Source organism: Puma concolor, chromosome D2, assembly GCF_028749965.1.
Source record: "Puma concolor isolate L17-30 chromosome D2, mPumCon1.1.hap2, whole genome shotgun sequence".
Taxonomy (NCBI): domain Eukaryota; kingdom Metazoa; phylum Chordata; class Mammalia; order Carnivora; family Felidae; genus Puma; species Puma concolor.
Window position 1 is genome coordinate 22,720,001 of NC_141677.1, and position 17,319 is coordinate 22,737,319.

Genomic DNA, 17,319 nt, shown 5'->3' on the forward strand with positions numbered 1-17,319 from the left:
CTTGTCATACATTCAGTTACTTGCTAATTTTCTAAGAATTACAAAAACGATTTTCTAATGCAGAGCAGGAAAAAAATAAGCACATTGCAGCACATCACAGCACAGCACAGCACAATGCTGAAGAAAATAAAAATCAGAAAATGAGTCGGGGAAGGGCAGAAAAACACTGTAAAAGTGACATATCTTCTTACCTGATCTTGGGACTAATTTAAAGTATTTTTAGAAAAACACAGGAGAAGTAGAAAGCAAAAAAATCAGACAGGGAAAAAAGAAAAAAATGTTATGGTTGAATGAGTTACACACTTAATGTATTCCTTTTTAAATGTTACACTCAGAATATTTGGTAATACTCTAACAATACTTTAAGAAATATATCAGTGTTATAGTTTTGTCTTGTTTTTTTTTTTGTTTTTTTTTTTTTTTTTGTTTTTTTTGTTTTTTGCAGATTTGCCTCTGAGCATAACATGACTTGCCAATGTAAAAAAAAATGAGTTACATATAATAGCAACAAATAATAACGGGTGCAATCAAAACCAGAAGTGTGAAAGCCTTAGGAAAATATGCTGGTGTCATCTCTCCCTGAATGTCAGCCTCTATAATTTTCTATATACAAATGATTGACTCACAAAATGCAGCTTTTACATATCATCTGAGGAAGAGAATCAGCTAGTTATTGGATTACAAAAGCTATTAAACCTCTAAGTAGAATTTTCCCTTGAGATCCTTTGAGACTCTGTATGTTTTTCAGTTTAACTCATGGCTCTGCATGATTACACGAGATATTACATATTTTTAAACAGTTATTTTCCTCTTGTTATTAATGATCCCCTGTTACACTGAGATCTTAAGGACTTTTATAAATATATTTATAAAGCAAAAATTATATGAAGTTACATAAGGTTCCAAGTTGTATTAATAAAAAGACTAGCTCAAAGAAAAATCAATTCAGTATCTAAACTTGGCCACATCAACAACACTGAGAATAAACTCCCAGGCTTACTTTGTGGGAAGTGCCATTTACTATTAGACAATGAAACTTTTTACAACAGATCCTTAAACTATAGGAAAATGTCCCCAGGGTTCTAGCTTAGAAAGTTTAATTATTAGCTTTAAAATAACTTGACTGTCAGCAAACATGCTGTTAAACCAACCAGGGAAAAGAAGTCCCCAGATTCTGGACAAGGTCCTGTTTCTTTCAACCAGTGTCAGGTAAGTTTGAGCCAAGGTTTTTCACATGCAAAAGTTTTATACTTCAGTTTTAAAGGCTGAATTTGCTACCATTCCTGTCCATGACTTTGGGTAAGTCATTGCAACGCTCCTAACTTGTCCATAGTAAACAAAGTAATGCCACAGTTTTAGAGAGATACCCAAACACTTGGTAGACAATTCTAATAAGCTATATGTAATCTTTTTTAGAATGCTCTCTTAAGTTTCAATCATGAATTATTCTTTCAGTGTTAGAGAACAGTGAACAATCAATACAACTATTTCATACTTAGTGGAAAATAAGATTTTTCTTTCACTATGGAACAAAATTTAATTTTTAAACATGGAGACCACACTGACTCTCCCAGTTTTATCAGTGAGCTCTTTTGCCATCATGCTTGAAGCATGACTGCAAGGTGGGGAAAAAAGAACCAACATTCAACATGTTCAATCACGTAAAACCAAGGACTGAGAAACCACAAAAGAAAACAGCAGAGCATGTATACCAGAGTTGAGAACATTTGAGAACATTCTACCAAATTCACATCCTCATCCAAAGAGCACATTTGGGGATAATGTGAACAATGAAAATGATTTTGGTTTATGACAAATCATGGTTGTATTAAGGTAACTATGAAAAACAGCACCAATAAAATACCTGGCAGAACGGGCCCCAAGACTAAAGCCCATGTAGCCCTCTGCAGGGAGAGAGTCATCGCCCAGCTCCTTAAGGTCCTGGGGCCCCAGGTATTTGTCCGTGTCACCTGTCATTGCGTCCTCACCTGTGGATGGACAAAGCAAACCACAATCAGAAGCTTCCCTTTTGAAAATGCATTTGTTGTGGGGAAAACCGCTCCTTTGATCACCAGCAAATCACTCATTTTCTCATAATCCCCTACCCCCTGGATAATATCTGTAACTGCCATTTAGAAGGAAAAAGCATAGGTAGAGGTTAGTCCATAATTTCAAGAGTGAATTTAAGTAGCGAAAGAGCTCCTGGTGTTAAGTTTTCCATGTTAAAATGTCTCCCCTGTCTCATTTCCCCTCCTCAAGCCCCGGCTGACTAGAAGGCTGACTAGAACGGTGGCTCTTTTACTTCGGTTGGCTTTCCATGCCTCACTATGACAAGGGCAGCTCGTCTGAATGGACGTGGATTGCAAAATAAGAGCCACCTCTCCATTACTGTTCTGGAAAATCATATATGGGAAGGGAATGGACTTTCTTTTTCAAAATGGTCTTCTCACACACAGGATTCCAGTTCGGGGCTTATGGAAGAAACTAGCAAGTTATTTAATCTGAACTATTACTGCTTAATAGTTCAAGGAAAACCTTGAAACACATCAATTTTGAACTGTTTCTACACCAATCACAGTAACAGCTCAGTGCAGCTGCCCCAGGGCTGGAACCCTACTTGGGAAGGAGCTCTACTTTCTGTAGAGACCAAATGTAGAGACCAGCAGTTTGAAAGGACTGATATAAATTGCTCTTTGCCCATCAATACAAAGAGTTAATTTTGTAAAACTTTTACTAGCTACATATGCACAGCATGACCTCACGGAAAAACCACATTCCAAGAGTGACAGAGCAGGTTTTTCAAATGCCTTTTGCCCTCTGGGACGTTTCCCATCCTTTTCAAAACGTATCACAGACTGTGGAAAAGTTCATTCCGAAAACAGGCAAACCTATCTCCTTTTTATGACTCTCCTTGTCTTTCTGGACACAAGCGTGTCTGGCTGAGAGAGATCTCAAAAGCATGTATGTTATGTTTTCTCAAAGGTAAGTGATTCATCTGTTCCAGCTATATTTTCCAATTCCTTCATTTGGTACCATTTATAATTTCCATTCATTTAAACCCAGGAAACCACAGAGCTTAGCTTTTAAACTACCAATCAAGTCTAAAAATACACTATCAACTACTGTTTTTGCAAATATAAAAACTAAACAGATCTGTTTTCTACTACTACCCGGTACCAAGAGATTATTTTAAGTAACTATTCACAGCTGGGCTATTTGCACATTCACTGCACATGAAACAAAAACAGCACACACCAAGTACAACTTAAAGAAAGAGCTTACTCTGCGGTAAAGCCATTTCCACCAGGCGGGGCTGATCAAATGTTTTCCTGATGTTTCCAGGAATTCCTTAGGCAGTGATTTAGAATATACCTCCGAATCAGCCCAAACAAACCGACCCCTGGGGGTGTATTCACGTCTTCACCACCACCGCAGGGTCCTGCTCAGCATCTTTGTCTTCTCGTAGGCAGTGGAGGACTTACACATCTTTTTCTACTCATCAGAGTGCAAAGATTTTCGATCTTTCAGACCAGAAAAAATAAAAATAAAAAAGAGCAAAACCTGGCTACACTTAATTGAGAAGACCCTTTTGATCACTCTGCAGACATCCTTTCAAAGCTCCTTCTGATTGGACCAAGAACTCCGCTGGCAAGCCTCTAGCAGGACCGAATGGTGACATAAATGCAAGCCCTTGAGTTATTTGTATGTAAATATGAGGACTGCTCCAGTGTAGACTTTCGGTAATTTGATACCAATGCCCGGTGCCTAACCGGGTAACCGAGACCGCCTTAAATCTAGGGAGAGCCGGCGAGCGGGGTGCTGCGTTTAGTCAGGAGGTGACTCTTCTCCAACATGAATGAAGAAACGGCTAAGCCAGGTAGAAGAAAAAACAGAAGAAAACAAAGAAATGGCCCAGGCGGGGAGTGGCAGGGAGCTCCAGGCAAACTTTCAACTTTGTTCTCAGCTGGGAACACCGGGAGCCCTGGTTATTTATGGTCCCTGTCAGGTGGAAGGAGGGGAAAAAAAGAGCCAGAGGGAGGGCCTGCCCTTGAGCCGAGGTGCTGAAACTGTGGGGCTGCGGGAAGCCACAGCGATTCCAGAAGCTCTCCGAGAAGCGCCTGAGAGTACATGGATCCCCACTGCTTTTTGTCAAGAGTTGGAAGAAAGGAGCAGAAGGAAAAAGCAAGTGAATGTCTGCTTTATTTTGGGCATAAGTTCTTTCGACTCTTTAACCCACTCAAAGGAACTAACTGGTCATCCCTCCACCACCACCCCTCTCCCCCGCCCCCTTGAGAAGGCTCTGGAGAGAGCTCCCAGCAGAGAGGAAGAAGCATTTGCTGCGAAGGGCAGGAAACAGCCCGGAGGAGGCACTGCTGTCACTTTGCTGTTATGGTGTTTCCCTCTCTCTGGGACTCCTGGCCTCTCTCTGGGTCTCCCGGCCTCCCTTCCCAGCTGCTCCACCCTGTCTGTGTTGGCAAGTGGAGGAGAAAACTAGCAGGAATTCTGCATCCTCCATTTGGGTACACTAGAGAGGCAATTTCAATTTCTTTTTTCTCAGAATAGCTGGAAAATGAGGTTAGAGAGTAAGTAAAGGGTTTTGAACGGTCTTGCTGAAATCAGTGGCATATGGTACTTTTTTCTGATTGGGTCTCTATCTCTTGGGTTGTTATCTAAAGATACAGAAATTTGAATCTGTAGAACTGATGAAGCGGGGTACAGATTTATTTTTCCTGGATAAATGCCTCAATCAATGAATCAATGGCTCATCTAATATTAAGACAATTGGAGACCTGGTGCTTTAATTTGACGAGACTGACTGTAGTCAGCACTGTAATTATGCTGCGATAGAAGGAAAGCCATTTATAATGCCTGGTACATATTGAAAAATACTCCCAAGCAAAAGAAAAATTTTCAGTTTTGCAAAGAATGGAAGGGGAAGTCATGGTTAGAATGGATAAAAGGGCTAAACATTAATCTGTTTTCCACATCTGCACTTAAAATCCAAACTGCTTAGCGAAACCTCATTCAATGACTGTCGCTCATTCAAGCTCCCTAACAAGGGCTTCAGTGAACAAGTTCCTTCCTTTTGACTTCTTGGCCAGTCTTTCTCTTTCTCTAGCCATTCCTCCACACCTGTTGCCCTTCTGTCAAACAGAATTATTTCAGTCCCTAGAATTCCTGAAACACTTTAGACTTTGAACCACCACATAGGGCGCACTCTTGATGGAACCTTCACCCCTCTACTTCTCCAATCTTTGACTCTAAAATTCCTCCCATCCTGTACTCACCATCTTAAGTTAGTGGTTCTGCATGTGGGCTTCCCTTATCAGAGTGTACTGCCGGTGAAAACATCTGTTTAGTCTCTCCCACTGGAGAGTGAGATCCCCTAGATTAGGAACCAAATTTTCCTGAGCCTGGCATATTGCAAGTGCCCAATAAATATTTTTGGATTTCATCATTGCTTTTATTAAAGAGTATGGTTTAAAAAAATAGACTCTTAAATACAGAGAGCAAACTGGTGGTTACCAGAGAGGAGGTGAGTAGGGGGATGGGAGAGGAAAATAAAGAGGTAGGTGATGTGCTCGTCTCTGCATCTATGTGCCTTGGCAATGGCAACATAGCACTCTTCTGACATGTCAAACTTGATGGCTGGTATACAGTTAAATGGTAATAAGGTTAAGTTTCTATTCTTCTTTGCCCATCCTTCTTAAACTTCAAAAATGGTCACTATGAAACCAAAAGAAGCCCAGAGTTGAAATGGGGTGAGAGCTGTCAATATATTTGGCCAAAGATTAATTAAAATAGCCTTACCACATGGTGAAAACATTTCTCAAAAGGCATGGCAAGTAGAAACAAAGGCAATGGTATTATTTTAAAGCAGTTTTGCACAGTTGGTGCTCTGGATTCAAATCCAGGCTTCGTCATTTACTAATTAGCTGACCTTTGGAGCACTGTTTACCCTGAGTCACAGTTTCAACCTTTACAAAACTAGGATAATAATGCTGCCTTCCAGCCGAAGCCTTCTTGTGGGGAATTAAGTGAAATAATGCACGGAAAAAGGACTTAATCTGCTCTGTTAGTGTTATTCTGTAACACAGCTTTGTCTAGTGCCCAAACATCTGAATTCATGAACTCATGTAGTTAGCATTTAGATTGCTAGTATTGATAGTGGTAAAGGCAAAATCCAACCACAGCAGCAAATGTCTCTGCTTTGTACCATGTAACACAAGGCCTGGCTCATAGGGACTCAACAAATATTTGTTGATTGATTCAGTGAATGAATAATAATAGAAAAAACTCACTCTCCTTTCAATAAACAAAATATTCTATAATTTTGTATGCCAAAACTTCGAAAAGCATGACATGAGTTGTGTTGGGTGACTTGTTAACTGTCTCTAATCCCAAAAATATTTTGATTGGTAGTAGCTTCTGACCAACATGCCCAAATGTAGATAAGCTAACAAAGGTAATTCTATGACTGGACAGCTCTGTTATAATATCAAACATATTTAGTTGAAATATATATATATATATGTATATATATATTTATATATATATATTTATATATATATATGAGTATATATATATATATGAGAACCATGTCTCTTATATTCATGTGTACTGCCTTTAAATGAATTTGGGCTGGGTCAAGTTTTGAACAATAAAGTGCAGGGGAAGTGATTTTGCATGCCATTTCAGTTTTAGTTCAAGGAAACCTTGCAGTTTCTTCTTGAGTCTCTTTCAAACGCTAGTTTGGGGGAAGCCAATCCCAGTGTAAGAAATTTGACTACCATGAGACCACCATGATGTAAAGAAAGTCAAGGTGGCCGTAAGGAGAGGCAGCATGGAAAGAGACAGAGAGAGGCCCAATTAGTGCTCAGATGTTCCATTCATCCTAGTGGGGTTGATAGACTATGAATGAAGATACCACATTGAACATTCTGCCATATTACTCCCACCCCAGCTGCTATCTGACTGTAATCTCAGCAAAGATCTCAAGAATCCAGCTGAACCTAATGAATCCACACAACCATGGGAGATGAATAATTAAAATATTGAGTTTAGAGGTAGGTTGTCACAGTGTAGTAAGCAGTGAAAACAGAGAGGAATGAGAAATGACAAGGTCCAAAAGTCAGCCAAAGAGGTCACACGCTGATTGCTTAATGCATCCCTAGTGAATTAAGAGTTAGCTCTGTAGTGTGCTACTCAATTAGCACAGACCAAGTCCAGGAAGACCACACTGGTAAATGCCACTAGAGGAAGCCTCATCTATTTAGTATTGACTTTGTGCCTCTTAAAATTATGAGCACTGAAGTTCTCATTGTTAATCCATTTCTGATAATAAAATACCAGAGACTGGAAATGTAATGTTTAAAGAAGAACACAAAACACCCCAATCTATTGTGATCCCACCATTCACCAAATAATAAAAGCTGTTCAGAGGATTTCACTTCAATTTTCCAGCTATCTCCTCTTCCTGGTCCTCCTATCATGACTAGGTTAAGAAAAAAGTTTCTCATACCACAATCAACCTTTCAAAGATCCACACCCTTTGACTACCAGGAAATCATGCAAAATATAATCAAGAACAAAGGAGAGAAAGAAAGAATATATAAAATGATTATCAGGACTGTAGTTGGTCAGATAGCTGTATCCTCATTTCTTTCTTTCTTTCCATCATTCATCTATCTCTATCTATTACCTACCTACCTACCTACCTACCTACCTACCTACCTACCTACCTATTTTTAGGTTTGTAAGTAATCTCTACACCCAACATAGGGCTCAAACTCACAATCCCAAACTCAATAGTTGCATGTCCCACTGACTGAGCCAGCCAGGCACCCCAGCCCTCATTCTTTTTAGATTCCAAGTCAATAGTTCAGGTCAGCATGTGGTGGAATATACCGAACCCAATTCCTTGCAATCTTTCATTGCGACCACTAATATCCTTTTTATGCTGAATAGAGGAAACAGTTCTTGGCCTGATATTTGAAAGTGTTTCATATGCCCTAGGAGTTCTTTTCTTCTTTCTTTTTTTACATGTAACTTTTTTTCTAACGTTTTCCATGTTAAGATCATCACCAAGGAATACTTTTGTTGCTTTTCTAGGGGTTGAAAGTTGTTTTCCCATCTGTCTGGAGATAAGAATCATAAAGAAATTTCCTTAAGGTAAGTGTAGCAAATTATATTGTCTGAAACTTTGCTCAGAAGTGCTTTATTTCCCTGCTACGAAATGCAGAATTTTCTTCTCAAGGTATGTATTTTATAAACTTATAGAGTTGCAAGTAACAATACATAACACCTTCAAATGAATTGATAGTAGAAAACCTTCAAATTACATGGGATTACAAAAAAGCTAGATCAGAAAGAATACAGAGGAACATAGTACCTATGCTCTAGTGATTTATTAGGAGTTGGTTTCTTAACAGAACTTAGCAAATGGTCTTGTAGGCAACTAGTTAATGATCAAAACTTAGGCTTATATTTAGCACACTTATTCTGAAAAAAAGTGATTTTTTTGATCATCACATAGTAAAGAGAAGAAATGAAAACTTTTGGGAAAATAAATCCTTTAAGCATTTCTAGTCTACGTTACAGAACAATAGAGTGAGATCACACCATTATAGTCAACACTTTATCTACTGAGCATTTACTATGTTCCAGGCACTGTATGGTGCTTTGTAAGTATGATCTGAAGCAATTCTCAAATCCACCTTATAAAATAGAATCATTGTCTCCATTTCAATATAAAGAAAACCCAGTTCACAATGGTAAATAACCCAAGATCACTTAGAATATGAGAAAAACTGGATTCAAAATCAGTTGGTCTGACTACAGAGCCCTACTTTTAACTATTGTAATACACTATGTTATTGAACAACTACTACAAGAAATTGGTAACCAAAATGTAAGGTCCATGAGGGCAAAGTTTTGTCTGTTTTGGTCCATATCCAGTGCCCAGAACAATGCCTGGCACATAGTTGGTGCTCAATAAATCTGTGCAATGAAAATTCAGTGATTGCCTTTGGAGATAGCAACTATATTACTGGAGTGAGGAGAAGGAGGGAGACTTACTTTTCACCGTAAACTCTTGTACCTTGGGAATTTTATACCATGTGCATCTATCACCTATTCAAAAAATGAATAAAATTAACAAAATAAAACAAAACAAAATACAGGGACTGCAGATAAATCAGACAGGCTGTGTTCCATACAGCAGAACTAGTATTTGGACATACATAGGTCTGCCAGGTAGATATTAAGATGTGTATGTGCACCAGCAAATATTTGGCAAATGTGGAGAGAAAACTTAGTTACGATATTCAACCTTACTATTTAAGAGATGGACCAGAAAAAATAAAATAACAAGGCAAGAGGAAGGAGATACACATTATTAATGTGGTACTTCTAGTAGCTTCCCATTGTTCTAAAATGGTGGTTCTCAACCTGTAGGATGCATTATAATCACCTGAAAATTTACAATTACACAAGTTCCCAAGTTCTTAGTGGTCCTAATCACTTCTGGTCCAAAATCGCACTGTGATAACCACTGTTTTAAAGCATGCTTACAAATAAATGACAGTTATCTAATGGCAGTATTGATTCTGCAGAATTAAGTGTCTATTTTCCTGGTGGGAATTGCTACAGTAATTGACATAGCTTCAGCAACTGAATTCAAAGAATTGAGTGCAGTGTTTCTAAATTGCCATGTGTATGTTTGCATCATCTGAGAACCTTGTAGAACTGTAGATGCTGATTCCGCAGGTCTGAGGCAGGCCCTGAGATCCTGCATGTATAACAAGCTCCCAGGTGACGCAAACCACACTTTGGGCATTGAGACAGTAGAGCCCCAGACCAGGATCTGCTATGAGTAAAGCCAACTACTGCCTTTGAGGCATTTTGTCTCCGATAAAGAAGCTAAGACCAAGACACAAACAATAATAGAAATACTATACTACTACTCCTGCTGCTTATGCTTTACTCAGTGCTTTGCATGTGTGAGGCACTGTGCTAACTGAGCACTTCATGTGCACTTATACGCACGTCTCATTTACTTCTCAACCCCACAAAGCAAATACTCTTACTTCCCTTTTCCAGATGAAGACATAGATATGGAAAGGTTCCGTTATTTTTCAAAGCTCACATGTCTAGTTAGTGGTAGAGTCTGGATTAGAACCCACACAGTTAGGTGGCAGAGCCCAAGCTCTTCACCACCACACCAGTGTCAGAGGATGTGCAAGAGAAATGATGAAAGTATCCAAGAGCTCACAGGAAGAGGGCATCACATTGGACTGGGGAGACGTGGCAGATGTTGAAAGGAGGTGTGTGAGTAAAGACAAGCAGAGAGGAGTGGAAGTGGGAAGTCGGCCATCCCAGCCAGTGGATGTGGCATGACAGGGAAAGGATGGGAATGTTCTGAGAACAGCAAGCAGCCAATTTTACTAAAGTGAGAGTCAACTGAGTTGTGGAAAGTGATGGCCATGTTGGGCCATGTTTTTAGGGTCTCTGAAGTTGGATTATAGAATAACCACTGCGATCCAAGTGACAAGCAACTGTATGTCCACTGTATGTCCATCAGTGGGTGAAAATGCAATCATTTTATTTGACACCCCCCCCCCCACACACACACAGAGAAACTGGAGACCCAAACCCTCAAAGTTCTCCCTCTTCCTCTCATCTTCTCCCACCCTAATTCTTTTTTTTGGGGGGGGGGTTGAAAATGCAATCACTTTATTTGACCCCCCCCCACACAAACTGGAGACCCAAACCCTCTTCCTCTCATCTTCTCCCACCCTAATTCTTTTTTTTTAATGTTTATTTATTTACTTTGAGAGAAAGAGTGAGAAACTGTAAGAGTGGGGGCGGGGTGGGCAGAGAGAGAGAGAGAGAGAGAGAGAGAGAGAGAGAGAGAGAGAGAAAGCTAGCTATAGGGCTCGATCTCACGAACCTCGAGATCATGACCTGAGCTGAAATCAAGAGTCAGGATGCTTAGCCAACCAAGCCACCCAGGAACCCCTCTCCCATCCTAATTCTAATCCTATAGCAGTAAGCAGGATTCACTGATAGTTGCCTCTGTTTCATAAAAACAAGAAAAAAAAAAAAAAGAGAGACTCAGCTGTTTATTGAGCACCTACTATATGCTGGTCACTGTTCTACATGCTTAGTATGTTATTTCTTTTCATCTTCTCAGCAATTCCATGTGCTATAATTAACCATTTAGAGATGAGACAAATAAGACTCAGCGTATTTTATTTTTTGAAGGTTCAAATAAGGGACATAAAATACAGATAACTTTGAAGAGAAAACAGTTTCCATCAACGCAAAGCATTAATCAAAAGATGTCTGTCTCCCCTCATGTTTAGACAATAAATTTTCAGCATGGAGAATCCAAATGACTATATTTTGCTCACAAGTCTTTTCTCTCCTTCCCCTGATATTTTTAGTCTCAGAAAAAGCGAGGGAGCGGGAAACGCACGGAAGAGGAGTGTGGTAATAGTAGAAGCCTGATGCACTCAGTCTCGTTCTCAGTGTCTGATTCGATCCCAGAGTTACACAATGAGCAATGGGAAGTTACTCAGATTCCAGATCTGCACGTATTTCACCTTTCATTTTGTAGTTTGGGGCAAGAGCTTGGATTAAGCAAGGTTTCCTGTGAATATCTGACAGACTGATAAAGAGGGAGTGACATACGGCTCGTGCAATTGCTCCACGCAGGTGAAGAGGTCGTGTGTGTGGCACAGGCTCTTCTGTGTTAGGCTGGAGGCCCAGCTCAGGACTCCATTACCTTCGGGAAGGGGTGGAGGCTCCGGGAGAGGCTGCAGCCCCAGGCCAGGTAAAGAACAGAGCTCCCTCCCTCAGCCTGGAAGCAGCAGATGCTGGGCCTTCCCTTGAGCCTTTTGTTTTCCAGCATCTCCTAGCAATGGTACTAGGTTCTTTCAAAACAGTTTACCAACTACATTCTGGAATATATATAATGCTTTCTTGCTTTCCTTCTCAAAATATGTGAGAACAATGGGTAAGTTGAGACAACAGTTAGATGAGCAGTGGGTGAAATAGATGGTCTTAAGAAGGCTAAGGAAGTGTGTGTCATTAAGGGGTTCATGTACTTCTTGTGGGAAGCCATGTGCCACACTCTGCCTGCTTTTTCCCAAGCTCTAGGTGTTCATAAGAGCCAGCCTTCCCAGGTGGCCAAAGAGAAATCAGGCTTGACTGGCAAAGTTTGCACATCTCTTAACCAACAAGAACAAGTTGCTGTTATCCCACAGAACAGATGACTCTTTCTGCTCAGGCTAGTTTTTTGTTTTGTTTTGTTTTAAAGAGTAAACAAAGTCCATTTGATTCTTTACTCTCAAACATTATTCTATTCTTTGTGGCTAGATGTGCTTCTTTTTAAAAACTGGATCACAGTTTTTAAACTGTTCCTTAATCCAAGCTAGATATAGTTTCTAAATAAGCATGCATGACTCAGTCTTGGAACTCTTCCAGATGTAGCAATGAAAAATGTCCCCTGTGATCTTGGTTGGGTTAATAAACAAACTCATCCCAGAAAGGAAAACGATTTCAGTGTCCTTCCTGTGAAGAGGTAGAAAAAGACAATGTTGGGACAGACACTATAACTTTTTCATATTTTTATCATTCTTATCAATATACCTTAACTCTCATCCAGAAACTGCCCTCTGTCATCTCAGTAAGACGACACTGACGTGGTCACATAAACTTCTGAGACTAGAGACAGAAAGCAGGTAGAAAGAAGTACAAGGTTACTTACCCTGTTCTCATTATCTAAAATCTATGCTCCTGGTAAAGAAGACTAGACAATGAGTAAATCACTAGCCACAAACTAGCCCAGTGAAATCAGGCACTAAAATGTTGGTTCTCACTTAGAGAGAAACTAGGTAGCTTAATTCAAGGTGGTCATGTCCATCATGCCAATTGATTCTTTCCTCTATTTATTCTTTGTTGGCTATTTGTCTAGCTTCAACACAAAATCCAGACCTCAGTAGTGACAGCTGTTCCTTACTTAGGTGTGTAAGGACAGTGTTTGCACAACAGGAACATATTCACTGTCCTAGGAATAAAGGAGTATCAGGAGCTCATATGCTTTGTGAGCCAGCATTTGGCCTCTTCCACATGTTATATATATTTCCTACCTCCACCTGAAATATGTGTGCTTAAAAGGTAAAGACAGGGGCGCCTGGGTGGCGCAGTCGGTTAAGCGTCCGACTTCAGCCAGGTCACGATCTCGCGGTCCGTGAGTTCGAGCCCCGCGTCAGGCTCTGGGCTGATGGCTCAGAGCCTGGAGCCTGTTTCCGATTCTGTGTCTCCCTCTCTCTCTGCCCCTCCCCCGTTCATGCTCTGTCTCTCTCTGTCCCAAAAATAAAAATAAACGTTAAAAAAAAAAAAAAAAAAAAAAAAAAAAGGTAAAGACAGGTGGGGTCTGCTGTCAATTGTCCTCATTTTGGTTCTGGCCCAGGTGGTCAAAGCACCCCTTCCCGTGTGTAGCATCTTGCCTTGCTTCTCCACACCCTCCTATTCCCAGCTCTCTGCACTGCCCTGCCTTCCCTTCCCTGTCCATTCCCAGTGCTGATGCTCCGCTTTTTTCTCTCTGCAGCACGGTTCCCAACATGAAGGGAAAGGGTTAGGGGTGGTCAGATTAGGACCCACTTCCATAAGAAGCAGGTCAGACTTTCCAGGTAGATGGGCAGGGACTAAAATAATTGGAGGGTGGGAGAAGAAAGCATATTCAAAATTACAACTTGTTTTGGCCAGATGAAAAAAACACCTATTGTCCTTAACCAATAAGCATGCTTAATTCCCAGCCATCAATCCTTGTGTCTGTTTTATTCCACAGGCCACTCCAGCTACTCATCCTGTCACGACTTCTTGGGAGAAAAAGTGCACACACTCCATTAGAACTACTCTATTCTGTGTCTATATCCACAATGTCATGTCATGGAGGCGGCAGCTGCCTGAGATCCCCAGGGATCCCCAGATTACCTGTGCTCAGCTTGACTGGACCCTGTCAGGGAATCTCCCGCCTTTTCTGGTTTTCTTCCTCATTGCTCTCCCTCCATATCCCTTGGCATTCCTCTTTCTCTGTACATGAGAATGTGCCTGGAGTTTTCTAGAACTGCTTCTCATCCTCCCTATGACATTTCCCGGGGTCCTCATTCAGGCCGGTGCTTGGTTTCCCGAGCCCCATTGTGCTGAGTTCTTCTGTGAAGTCCTCTGCTTTCCTGTCTCTCTCTCTCTCTCTCTCTCTTTTATTTATTTAAGTTATCTCTACACCCATGTGGGGCTCAAACTCATGATCCAAGATCAAGAGTCGCATGCTCTTCCAACTGAGCCAGCTAGGTGCCCCATCTCTGACACTTTCTGCACTTAGAACACCTCTTTCCACCTGCCCCAAATTTCTACTTGTCCACATTCTATCTATTCCTTGAAATGCTTTCTTCCTGAGGCCTTTAGTATCTCTCATTGTTTTGAATTTCCTTGTCACTTTTATCACTTTTATCTATTTTTTTCTATCGCATCTAATTTGAGTAGAAAGAGTAAAAAAACCAAATTCAAATTCCAGTTTCTTTGACTATGTGAACCTGAACAAATATCTTAAACCCTCTGAGCCCCAGATTCCTTAACATAAATTACAACAAATAACACTTTAGATTAAGAGTAAATGTAAATTAGGGGCACCTGGGTGGCTCAGTCGGTTAAGCGTCCAACTTCAGCTCAGGTCATGATCTCACGGCTCGTGGGTTCGAACCCCGCATCAGGCTCTGTGCTCAGAGCCTGGAGCCTGCTTTGGATTCTGTGTCTCCCTCTCTCTCTGCCCCTCTCCCGCTCATGCTCTGTCTCTGTCTCTCTCAAAAATAAATAAACATTTAAAAAAATAAAAAAAGAGTAAGTGTAAATCAGGAATAATAACAGTACCAATATTTTCTCAAAGTGATTGAGAAAATTAAGCAAGATAAAGTACGTTGTAACTAACATTCACTGAGATCCCTTTATACATGATCTCATTTAAAATGTGCAAAAATCCAACAGTTGTGGGGCTGTTATCTAAATTACCAGGCACCATGGATGTTGGAGAAGAGGTTAGGACAGGGATTTGCATATAATCCCTTGCACTGATTTGTGTAATCTTGATCAAGGTCGTTAACCTTGCTGGAACTGATTTTCCACATCTAATGGCTCTAACTCTGAGGTTACTGTGAAGGTTAAATGACATAATTCATGAAATGTATTTAGATTCATTCCTGGCACATAGAAAGGGCTCAGTAAATGGTAAGTACCTGTTTATTATTTTTAAAGATATTTTATTTTTAAGTAATCTCTACACCCAGCGTGGGGCTCACACTTGCAACCCCAAGATCAAGAGTCGCATGCTCTGGTAAGTACCTTGTTTATGATGTTTTGAGTGTTCATTTATATGGAATCCTGTCAGGGGACAGACACAAGTGAATGTGTGGATTTAAGCCAGTGGGCACATCCATAGAGGAGGGTCTATCTGTATGTGTCCTAAATGATGGGACAGGGATAAAGACAGGTCTACTGCCATGCAGCTAACAGTCTACATTAAAAGAAAATGAAAAAAATGAACCACAGATTGGTAAACCACAGTCTGTGGGCTGAATCTGCCTCCCACCTATTTTTTAAAAAAATTTCTTTTAATGTTTATTTTTGAGAGAAAGAGAGAGAGAGAGAGAGAGAGAGAGAGCGAGAGCGCATGAGTGAGGGAGAGGCAGACAGAGAGGGAGACACAGCAAGATCATGACCTGAGCTAAAGTCGGATGCTCAGCTGACTGAGCCACCCAGGTGCCCCACCTCCCACCTATTTTTTAAAACAAGTTCCATCATCACACAGCCATGCTCATTTGTGCTGGTATGGTCTCCTGCTGCTTCTGTGCTACAGAGGCAGGGTGGAGTAGTTAGAGACCACATGGCAGGAAAATTCAAAACTGGCCTGTATACTAATACAGGCATTACCTATATTACCTACTAATATAGGTAATATAAATTACCACTGGCCTGTATATTAATGACTAGTGTCTTGAGATGAGTTTTAGGACGAAGTTAAAAAGTGATTGAGTGGACGGTGGAAAATAGGTAGCCACAGTCATATTGCAGCGAACTCACCGACCACGGAAGGGCCCGAGTTCTATTTCAAGTGCAGCGTGAAGCCTTGGGAGGTTTTTATTTGAGTTGTGTATTTATACTATACATTATTTAGAGGGGCTGGCTACTTTTATCATCAAATACAGCAACCAGGCAGGTGTGTACATAAAACGTAAATGTACATTTTCACAAACTGTTACAAAATAAATAGCATCCGGGTCCAGAACTAGAATATATCCTATCCCAATCACAGCCTTCTCCTCCCTCTCTCATGGTAATCACTTTATAACATTCTTTCCCTTCCTTTTTTTTTTTTTAATAACCTCACTAATTTTATAATCCTAGTTTACTGTTCCCTGGCTTTGATTAATTCTGTTGTCTCTGCATAATGTACAACCCAGCAACTACAGTCATAGGTCTATACCCTACAGAAATATATGCAGACGTGTACCTGGGGACAGATACAAACTGGAAACAACCCGCATTCCCATTTCCAAGTGGAATGGATAACTTACCTATGGTACAGGCACACAGTGGCATATTATATAGAAATACAAACAAGTGAGCGATGATAATATGCAACCACGTGAATGAATTTTAAAAACGTAACTATAAGTTTTGGAGTGTAGTTGTATTTTTTAATGTTTACTTATTTTTGAGAGAGAGACAGAGTACAAGCAGAGGAAGGGCAGAGAGCGAGGGAGACACAGAATCTGAAGCAGACTCCAGGGTCTGAGCTGTCAGTGCAGAGCCTAAAGCAGGGCTCAAACTCACGAACTGCGAGATCATGACCTGAGCTAAAGTCGGACGCTCAACTGACTGAGCCATCTAGGCACCCCAAACTTTGGAGTGTTTTAAGCTGGGGAATGGAATGATATGATGCAATTTATATTTTTTTTAGAGATTGCTGAGTATTCTGTGCAGAAAGCTAAGTCTGTGGGGAAACATGTGGACCTGTGTACAGAGATTCCTACAGTAGTCCACAGGAGAATGGAGTATGTGGGATTGGATGAGGGTGGTGGCAGTGGGGAGGCAGAGAAGAGGGACGTGAGATGGCTTCTGGAAAACTGATAGGACTTGCCGAGGGACCCGGCATGAGTGCTAAGAAAAGGGATACTACACAGAACCTCAGAGCTGGCTTGCATGACGGAGCCACTTACTGAGATGGAGAAGGCGGGAGGAGACACTGTTTGGAGCAGG

At 40.7% G+C, this 17,319-nt stretch overlaps 1 protein-coding gene across 21 annotated transcripts in view; it reads right to left on the minus strand.

The window, feature by feature from the left end:
• Positions 1-17,319, minus strand: part of ANK3 (ankyrin 3) — a 690,167-nt gene that overhangs the window by 101,749 nt on the left and 571,099 nt on the right. For 10 of the 21 annotated variants that reach the window (XM_086679761.1, XM_086679764.1, XM_086679765.1 and 7 more), the window contains 2 exons: positions 9,079-9,132; positions 1,865-1,988 (listed from right to left, as the gene is read on the minus strand). In XM_086679761.1, the coding sequence (XP_086535887.1) occupies positions 1,865-1,988; positions 9,079-9,132 (178 nt within the window). Of the gene's footprint in view, positions 1-1,864; positions 1,989-3,282; positions 4,253-9,078; positions 9,133-17,319 lie in introns of those variants that run through there. The other 11 variants (XM_086679767.1, XM_086679768.1, XM_086679766.1 and 8 more) reach the window with 4 other exon arrangements.